This window comes from Atractosteus spatula, chromosome 5, assembly GCF_055471065.1.
Source record: "Atractosteus spatula isolate fAtrSpa1 chromosome 5, fAtrSpa1.hap1, whole genome shotgun sequence".
In the NCBI taxonomy this organism is placed as follows: Eukaryota; Metazoa; Chordata; class Actinopteri; order Semionotiformes; family Lepisosteidae; genus Atractosteus; species Atractosteus spatula.
In genome coordinates, this window is record NC_142710.1 from 5,197,962 (window position 1) to 5,207,931 (window position 9,970).

A 9,970-nucleotide genomic window follows, 5' to 3' on the forward strand; every position below is an offset into this window, starting at 1 on the left:
AGGCCCAGAGCTGAATTGGCATTGGATGAATTTTCAAGAAGCAGGGACAGGTTGCCTCTTTCTAGCTCTAAATTAAACAGCCTCACTTTGCCCTGGTAGCCTGGCTTCCTGTTCCCTCTGAACCACTTTACATCCAGAGGTACAGCGCTTGTCTCAGGTGTGAGGTTACAGGGCAGAATGATGTCACTGTAGACAATACACAATACAATCATTTCAAACTGATTTATGGGTGAAAAAAAAGAATGGTGGGTTGGTAGCTGATGATTCACTGTGCTTGTACACTAATGTGACAGAATGAACACAGGAACAGGTAAAGGTTTATTCCATTCTGAAAGGAAAAGAGACACAACGTTTTGGCTATGGAGCCTTCTTCAGGAAGTTTAGAAAAGAGACAAATTCCAGATTTGGACTGCAAAAAAATGGAGAAATCAACATGCAGCGGCCATCAGTATATTTTGTATTCAAAAAAGCATATTGATGGACCTTTTGCTATGTATTGTTCTGATATATCTCCAGATTCCACATCTTTTGCTTCCCTCTTCCTATAGCCAGTCCGGACTGAACTATTCATGAATACAAGAAATTGGAAACATTTTAGGAAAAATCTACATTTATCATTCTAATTTTGCAGTACGGTTTTTAATGCAAAGCGGATGTTTATCATTGTTGCCAGGGGAGAAGAACGGTCGAAAGTCCCCATCTATTTTGTCTTCAATTGTGTAGAGGAGGGAACGTTGTTGAACACTGTAGAAGGAGACTGTCTTCTTCTCATAGTCCACGAAGACCCCCACACTTTTGGGAATCTTTGTCTTTTTATCCAGAGGGGTCTCTGGGTCAGTCAGGGCCGTCAGCTTCCCATCCCAAAGACTCAGGACCCAAAACCCAGCTCCAGGGTCCAGACTCAGTTGCCCCTTCCTGCACACTGAGTCTCGGGCCACTCCCAGCTCCCAGGAATTTTTGTTTCCAACCCCCACCTCCCAGTAACACCCACGGCTCATCTCTGCTGGTACCCTGTTGCCCAGCACACAGGGGTATTCATCAAACCGCTCAGGATTGTCAGTGAGAGTCTGGCGCTGCTCTGTCCACCACAGTTCTCTGCCATCTTCTGACACTCTCAGGTAGGGGTTCATTGTGTCCTGATCCAGGGTCACATACACTGGGGGGGTAAAAAGCACAGGGAGAGAACTTAGTCCAAAGTGAAAAGATTTTACCTTGCAGCACATTCCAGTACTGACATTTCAATTTTATCATTTTGGGAAAACTGTTTTATACTTCTTGACAGAGAGCAAAAACAGAATTCAAATTGATACAGTCTCATAAAATATAATCTCCAATACATCCCATTTTCCCATTATTATGTCTATAATTGCTTTCTGTTGTGTACAAATCTAGCACACTTAACTGCAGGAATACTCAGACATACTCAGGAAGCTTCCACTTTTCACTCTAGACAGTGTAAAAGAACCTACTGAACACAACAAACGGTCTACAGTAAATACTGTTAATAACAAAATAAATAATAGTTTGCTAAATATGGTGACCGGTTTACTTCGCTCTGACTGAAATTGTATCATTTTCCAAGTGTATTGGAAAATCATTTTAGTTATTTTTATACCAAATGCTTTGTATTATGTTCTGAAAATATAAACATTTTTCCACATTAGTTTATAAATATCTCTTCTATCAATATCTTATATCACAATATTAACAGCACTACTTGGATATTGTTTTATTGTTAGTATTTATTCTATTGTTAGTAAATGTTATATTAAATTCATAAAAATAAAAACTATCCCTGAACTTTTCAATAAAACTGTAGAAATAAACTTGTTGATAACAACAAAAAAATATACTGTACCTTCCATGGCCTGCCTCACTTTAAATTCTAAAAAGAGATAAAACCACTGTTTATTCACACATTGAACTCTTTAAAAACAAATGAAGACGACAAATAAAAACCTGTCAGTTAAAACATTTACACTTTTCACAATGACAGGTGTTCTCAGAAGTTAAACCTGATTACACAGATTCACTGTGTGGGTCAGGACCAGTTTTGTGAAAAGATCATTTTAAAAGTTTAGACAGCAACATACTTCAATACCTTATAATTAAAAATCTGGGGTGCATTTGTAAGTGATTTAAAAGCATTTTGTGATGTAATTGTTTGGTAAAATACAGGGATATGTACATAAAATATTATGTAATTGATATGTAATATTAACAAGCAAGTGCAATACTAAAACATGAGCATTTAGGATATAATACAGGCTTTAAATAACTTCAGAGGGAAGAGGACCTCCATTCAGTTATTGCTTAAAGACAAACTTAATCTGAATGAGAGGGACATCAAACAGAAACAGGCGCTGAGCCTCTTTGTGTTTCAGAAAAAAAAGATTGTGAAAAGGTTTAATTAACCTTTTAAGATTACTTAATATCTAGTTCCTTTATATGTATACAAATCTGTTTAGCCTGCTATCTATATATACATTTGTACATAACTGGGTGAAAAGACGACAACAGAAAGACCAAATTGTCCTCTTTTGTGAGAGATCATCTGAGCTGGAGACGGAGAGTTGGGTTTGATACTATTTTGTTTTTAGGGAGACCTGAATGAAGACAAGGAGACAACACAGACACGCTGAGCAATATACTGACTGCTGCTTTATTCAGGTCAACCAGTGGGGTAGTAGAACTGTGATAAGATGAGTCTCCTTTAATACAACAAACTTTGGTGCAGATTATGGGGACTACTCAGTGAAAATTCCTTTATCATCTTTCACAGGCAATTCTGTAAGTCAATGCAGAAGTGTTGATTTTCCAAGTAGACAATACAAGACCACACAATGCTGGGATTACAATGGCATGTTTTCAAAAAAATGATCTAGATAAAAGCAGAACTGTTTGCTGCGTACATTAGAACATTAGAGTCAAACAGAACATCTATGGGTCAAATATGCCAATCGATAGAAGACAACAGTAACAATATCAGTGCTGAACATTTTTAGAAATGCACAGTGTTAATCTGTAGCATAACTAATAATATAATCATTTAATGTCTGAATGCTAAGGAAACTACAGCGAATACATAATAGACCATACTGATAAGTAACACTGTTTGAAAGTCCCTTCAGTGATCTCACAATACAGGCTTGACTGTGCTGAACATAACTGTTCCTGAAGTGGTTCATGATAGAAGATGACACCCTCTTCAGTGAGAACAAAAGTTCAAATCGGGAGCAGCTGTATAATGTCAGATCTATGATGTTTTGGAGAATCTTTATTATTATCCTAATAATAATTATACGCTATCCGCAAGCTACTGTAAAGGGTCAATACCTCAAGAGGTGATAGAGAGCTAGTGCATACTCAAAAACTAGGGTTCTTCACTAAGGTGAGATAGGGCAAGCAGTGAGGATCGAGAGAGAAATATAGAAGGAATTCTCTAAGGTTGTTTAGGGATGAAAGAGAGCACCCTAGCTTTGTTGCCAATGGCATGATTCTAGGTCAAATGAAGGGGGAATCGCATGAGAATATAATATAGGGGTCTTAATTAGAATCTCAGGTGGTGCAGATGATAGACATTCTCACGCGATTCCCATCTTAATATAAGAAATACTCTTATGTAAAAATGCTTTTCATTGACTTCAGTTCACCATTTAATACAATCACCCTGAAGCTGACAGAAAAACTGAGCTTCCTGAAACTTAACACCTCCCTCAGTAACTGGATTCTGGACTTTCTGACCGAGAGACCTCAGACAGTCCAGATCGGTAATAACATTTCCAGCACCATCACCATGAGCACTGGAATCCCCCAGGGCTGTGTGCTCAGCCCACTGCTGTTCACACTGATGACTCATGACTGTACTGCCAAGCACAGTTCAAACTGCATCATCAGGTTTGCCGTTGACACGACAGTGGTGGGCCTCATTAGCAGCAACGATGAGTCAGCATACAGAGAAGAGGTGGAGCAACTAGTGGACTGGTGCACAAACAGCAACCTCTCTCTTAATGTAAATTAAACAAAAGAGATAATCATTGACTTCAGGAGGGCCCATGCTGATCACTCCCCACTGCACATCAACTGTGGAGACAGTTAGAAGCACCAAGTTTCTTGATGTACACATTACAGATGACCTCACTTGGCCCCTCAACACCACCTCCCTAGCCAAGAAAGCACAGCAGCGTCTCCATTTCCTGCGGCGACTGAGGAGGGCAAACCTTCCCTCAGCCATTCTTCCCACTCTCTACAGAAGAGCCATTGAGAGCCCCTTGACCAGCTGGATCACTGTCTGGTTTGGGAATTTCAACGCTTCAGAGCGCAAGACCCTGCAACGAATTGTGGAAACAGCTGGAAAGATCATCGGAGCCTCCGTCTTTTCCATTTCTGTCACCTGTCACAAACGCTGCTTACACAGGGCCTCCAGTATAGTAGAGGACCCCCTCCTATAAACTCTTTGTCCTCCTACCATCTTGGAGAAGACATCGCAGTGTAGGGGCCAGCTCCACCAGACTCTGGAACAGCTTCTTCCCGCAGGCTGTCAGGCTCCTCAACACCCTAGAATCTACCTGCACCCACTCCAATTCCAGAAACAGGGTTTAAATCCCCCCAGTGTGTTGTGTATATTGTATTAGGTATTTGCACTATCTGTACTTTGCACTATGTGTATCCTGTCCACAATGTCTGCGGTATGTCAGTGTCCTGTCTGTTTTTGCACCATGGACCAGGAGAAACAATATTTCATTCCAATGTATACTTGTTTGCATACGGCTAGAATGACAAATGAACGTGAACTTGAACTTGAATAATCAGGGAAAGAGAAACAATTCAGTAGGCTGACTTAGTTGTGTTAAGGCCCCTCTAGTGATGAGCAGGGGAAGATTCCTTCCACTGAGTCACATGATTTAAAGAGTTTATCCTTTATTTACAAAACAAGAAAACTTACCCTTTTTACGTTTGGACCCTATGCATCCCTGTGAAAATAAAAAGCAGGATGACGAGTTCATTATTCATATTAATTTCTGATATACTTATTAACTTGAGATAACTGAGAAACAGGCTTGCACTTTCTGACTAAAAATCCCAGTGCATTCAATTTTCTTTTAACGGTCATACTATAATAACATTTATTAATATAATATAATGACCTACTGGTCATTATTATGCCGGTAGTGGTGTGATAACAGAGGATCGGTGCTTTCATAAGCATTTAGCGGATTTTTTTACATTTTTGCCATCACCAAGATGGTGACAGAAGGAAACCAGTGTGCAAATTAGCCACATTACACCATCCCTGGTGGAATGAACAGGTGCCCACCCTGCTCCAGGGAATATAAGCTGCTCCAGGGACTGCCAAGCTGCTAGAAGAGACAGACAGGTGAGAAAGAAAAGGAACCTGAAACCTGAGCTGAAGCGGAAACTGGTTAAACCAGCCCTGCCGCGTTGAGAGGTACAGTCTGAAAGGAGCCGAGTGGCGGAGAGATCAGGAGATTCCACCTGCTGCCGAGCTGCAGACAGAGAGAGGTGGAGCTGAACTCAAGGGATATGAGCGATAAATTAGCTTCATCGCTCTCCTCTCCTCCCCACTGAGAGCTGGTGTGTGGGGAGAGTACTGGAGCATCATCCAGGTGGGGCTGCACACTGGTGGTGGTGAAGGGGGTCCCCATTACCTGTAAAGCGCTTTGAGTGGAGTGTCCAGAAGAGCGCTATATAAGTGTAAGCAATTATTATTATTATTATATCAAATAGAAGATAGGACAGACATAGAAAACTAGATTGTGAACAACAGAGGAAATAGTAAAGATACAGACTTGGATGAAGACTTGGAGCTGTGAGCCAATGAAGATTTTTTTGTAGCTGTTTTATATAAAGTAAACAAAATAATGGCAAAATGTTTTCTTTAGTCATATCAGGGGTAGTCAGTAACGTTAGTGGGTAAGATGCTCAACCCACAAGCTAGGTTTATTTTAATTTTCTATTTTACATTTTTTTTATATTTTAAATAAACCTTGTATTAGTTCTATGCCTGTCTTTGGTACTTTTATGTCTATTTTACAATCTATCTGATGATCACCCGCACCCCAGCAACTTCACACCTTTCTGACAATACTCTTTATAGACTCTTTAAAAGACTTTATTTATCAAATGCACAACAATACAGCCTGCAGCAGTAGTTGCTGGCAATGAAATAACAGCAGTGTCAATGCATTTGATTATTAAGAATAATAACTCTGAAACAGTATGGATTTTGAAAATAAATTTGGTGCACTCGGCCATTTAAAATGTGTACAGAATCTTTATTGATTAAGCAAGTGAAATTCTTTAAGGCTTATCCATCCTTACTAAGAGTTTCATCAGTTGATGTCTATATGTCTGATAGATGATATCTATATGTTGATGTCTAGGGAGACGCTGTGTAGATCAGTTATAATAAACTATGCAGACAATACTGCCAGGTCAAATCCGTACACACAATGCAGATCATTTACAAAAATCAAATTAAAAGCACCAAATCCACATTCTGTACAGATAATGCCACAGAGTGAACAAATTTTGGTGGTGACAACAGGTGTTAAGGACTGTCCCTGCCTACATTTTGGCTTTAGAATGACTAGTGTCTTTTTAAGGTGATATATTTGTCTTTCCTTGTTCTGGAGCTTTCCATTGATTAAAGGTCCCTGCGTAGATACTTATTAATCACCACACAGTTCAGTGTGGGATTGCAAGACTGATTGTCTTGCAAGTCAAGGTCTGACTGGGCCACAGACTGAGAGGAAGGCTCTGGAACAGGGTTCAAACACACAATTCTTCATTATACCTGGCCACGTACAAGCAGTTGATCAAGGAGCCCCAAGCTATTAGCTCTGCCCACACCTGATACATCAAAGGGACACCCCCTCCCCCCCCAGAACATGTACCTTTTTTACCGAAGTAAACCCAGTTTGCACCACTGCACCCAGGAAAGGACTCAGACACCAGGGACTCTACAGAGAGCAGAAGAGGGACGCCCCAGCATGGTCTTCCTCCCCCCTCTAACCCCAAAACTGAGTCGAACAGGGTAGGTTGCCGGTGGGGGGGACCGTGAGGGAGCACGTTGCTCAGGGCAGCCGGGACTAAGAGCACGTCTGGAACTACACAGAGGCTTTTCTCTGTAGCAGAAGGAGGCACACCAGATCACCAATCTGAGCTGGTTTTGCAGAATAATGCTGATGGGCTTTCCCTCTGGGACACTGGTTTAGGTAACTGGGGTTCCCGGGGCTCTGGAACTGTTGGGCGTCTAATTTGTCTCATGTGTTCTGTTGGCAGTGATAGAAATCGCTGTGTTATGGAGATAGTTGTGTATGTGGACTGATAGACTATAATTAAGAGGGAAAATGTATAGTATGACTGCCTGGTTTGTTGGCGCACTGGTGGTTCGGGAAGATAAAGCCTGTTGTGGGGGAAACAGAGTCCCAGCACATTAAAAAATGCTAGTTATTGTGGACTAGTACAAAGTCTAAACTTATCCTGCATTTAGTGGTCACCATCCCCTGAGCAAAAAATTAGTTACTATAAATATGTTTCTTTTTTGGTTGGTATTCTTGAAGATTGTTATTGCAATAGCTACAGATTTACTGTCGTAAACTCACCATTGTTCAGAGGAGTCTTGTCTCCAGGTTCTCAAAATCAGGAAAACACTGAAATAAAACACACAGTTCTTTTTCAAGACTAATATATTGGATAAATTACATTATAAAATATGTGGGGGTGTTGCAATGATATCAAATTGATAACGCATTGGTAATTTACTTATTTTCACATTATCCTTAAAACTAAATTAAAAGCTAAATTAAATTAAAATGTAGGGAAGTGTCAAAGATCTTTCAACATAGTAACTGTTAGTGCAAAAAACCCACATTTACACGTTTCTATTTTATCAGATTATGAGCTTGTATTTTCTATTTCAGAACGAGGTTCAAGTAAACGTTTGACGAATACGGCTGAAATTCCACAACGCCTGTACACTTGAATTAAAACTTGCTACTCCGGGGGGTTACGGTTTCTCGTTTTCCTAGTGCCTGATTAAAGATTTTTTCCATTTTGACTTCGGTTTTAATGTAGTATCATTACAGAGTTTACAACAGACTGTGACAATAATGGTTTGAAGTACAGTGCTTTTCTTAATGCTCAATACTCAATATTTTCTCAGTTTCTCAATATAATCTTTTTTTTTATCAGTGTATTTAATGTCTCTGCTATATGGATTAGATAAATGTAAAAAATACCGAATGAAAGTAATCAGTATGTCCTGGAAATATGTATCCACATTTCAACATGCGCATGTGTGGTTGAATACGACACCAGTTTTATTATTCTTAATTTAGTTCAGCGCATCTACAATATCTGTCCTGACTGCGCTCTAAATTCAGATGAGCTCAGTTGTACCCTACTGTAGTTACTAAGCTAAATGCAAATCTTTAAAGTAAATTTGAGATTCGTAACATTAAAGTGAACATGTTTCTGTCTCCATTTTGATCAATCAAGACAAAAACCTCTGAAATTCGTGTTCATTTAGTAACTGTGGACCCTGAATGCCTCTCGAGACCCCCTGGTTACGTATTTTCAAATCGTTAAAAATCGCCTGTCAAACACATACTGTAGATAACACACCGCTCACTACCTTTGCAGAAAGTACTAGCTCCCATACTGAACTAAATGAAAACTTTCTTTGATGATACACTGCACATCTTCTGTGTCGCTATTCAAGAAAATGAGCCTGTACTGCCAATTACGCCCTTAAATCACAGTGAGTTGTTCATAGTCTGGACAGTTACAGCGCAAACAAAGTTTTGGGTCGCAGTTGTGTTTTGCGACAAATCTCACTGTAGACATTCGGTGTACTAAGAGAACATACAGTATTGATAGAAGAATCACGATATAAAAAATGTGACGTCTTGTGATACCTGTTTCTGGGGGGTCTGTAGCCAGGCTTAATAGATCCGTCTGGGCGATACAGCTCTGTTCCAGCTAGTTAGTAATTCCAGTTCGACAACAGCACAGCTGTAGCTCAGTCAACACACGAAAATAAAACGTAATGTAGGAAGAAAACAACCTTCAGGTCTCGTCTCCCACACCCACTCCAAGCCTCCACCTTTAAGTCTGGTATTTCCTTTGCTTCGTATAAGTTTCATTTTCTTTTAGATTCATTACAGTGAATTGCAAAATGCACTGTAAAATTCTGTTATCATGATTACTTGGCTACTACACACAGCAGGCAGACAACGTCCGCGTCTACTTTTTAATGAGGATGAATTATTTGAGACTTTCAGGCGGCGAGGGCGCATACCCACGTGAACCCGAGAGCGTTACAATATAATTGCCTGTTTGTTTTGAAATAGGACAAGCAAGCACTTCTGATTGCAGCAACCAGGCTCAGTGCAAACGCCATTCGTCTGGGCAGTAAACAGCAGAACACTCCTCTTGAGTTTTAATAGCTGGAGAATTGAATAAGCACAGAAACGAGCTCAACCTTTCACTTAGAAACAGTTTAAAAGAGAACTGTTTAAAAACTTTATATGTAAATCACATAGACGTTCGGTAATATGCTATATTTAAAATATGACGCCTATAAGATGTTATTTATATAATTGAAGGTGAGGATTAATTGCGTTTATGTGTTTCTGTAATAGATCTATCGCTAATCCTTCCTGGGGCAATACTATTACCAATAGGCCGGCCGGAGCGTGATGTTGACTACATCACCTCTAATTCCAGGGATGGTCAAGAAAAACGGTGGCCCTTGCCCCCCATTCCCCATGGCCCATGGGCCTACTGTACCTCCCTGTGATTCCATAAAAATTCCCGAGTGTATTGCAGCATCGTGATAATGGCTATCAGATGTCTCCAGATCTGCAATACACAAGCGTACGCAAGCGTACTCTTCTATTTGGAGTTTTAGACACACTGGGGCTCCTTGCTATTGTTCCGGGCT

General features: G+C 40.1%; 1 protein-coding gene across 1 annotated transcript; it reads right to left on the reverse strand.

Moving 5' to 3' along the window:
• Positions 1 to 437: 437 nt before the first annotated feature.
• Positions 438 to 9,315, reverse strand: LOC148833653 (E3 ubiquitin-protein ligase TRIM21-like). Its single transcript, XM_088915526.1, has 5 exons — positions 8,943 to 9,315; positions 7,629 to 7,676; positions 4,946 to 4,973; positions 1,859 to 1,885; positions 438 to 1,156 (listed from the first exon to the last, which is right to left on the reverse strand). The coding sequence occupies exons 2-5, from the start codon at positions 7,629 to 7,631 to the stop codon at positions 615 to 617; spliced, it is 600 nt and encodes a 199-aa protein (XP_088771652.1). The 5' UTR covers positions 7,632 to 7,676; positions 8,943 to 9,315; the 3' UTR covers positions 438 to 614.
• Between the last annotated feature and the right edge of the window lie 655 nt (positions 9,316 to 9,970).

What these genes read in the sequence shown, in the direction of transcription:
- LOC148833653 (XM_088915526.1), bottom strand. An exon ending in AGGGTCCAAACGTAAAAAGG is followed by an intron (nt 1,886 to 4,945) that starts GTAAGTTTTCTT and finishes ATCTCTTTTTAG; the next exon opens with AATTTAAAGTGAGGCAGGCC. An exon ending in AGTGAGGCAGGCCATGGAAG is followed by an intron (nt 1,157 to 1,858) that starts GTACAGTATATT and finishes TTACCCCCCCAG; the next exon opens with TGTATGTGACCCTGGATCAG.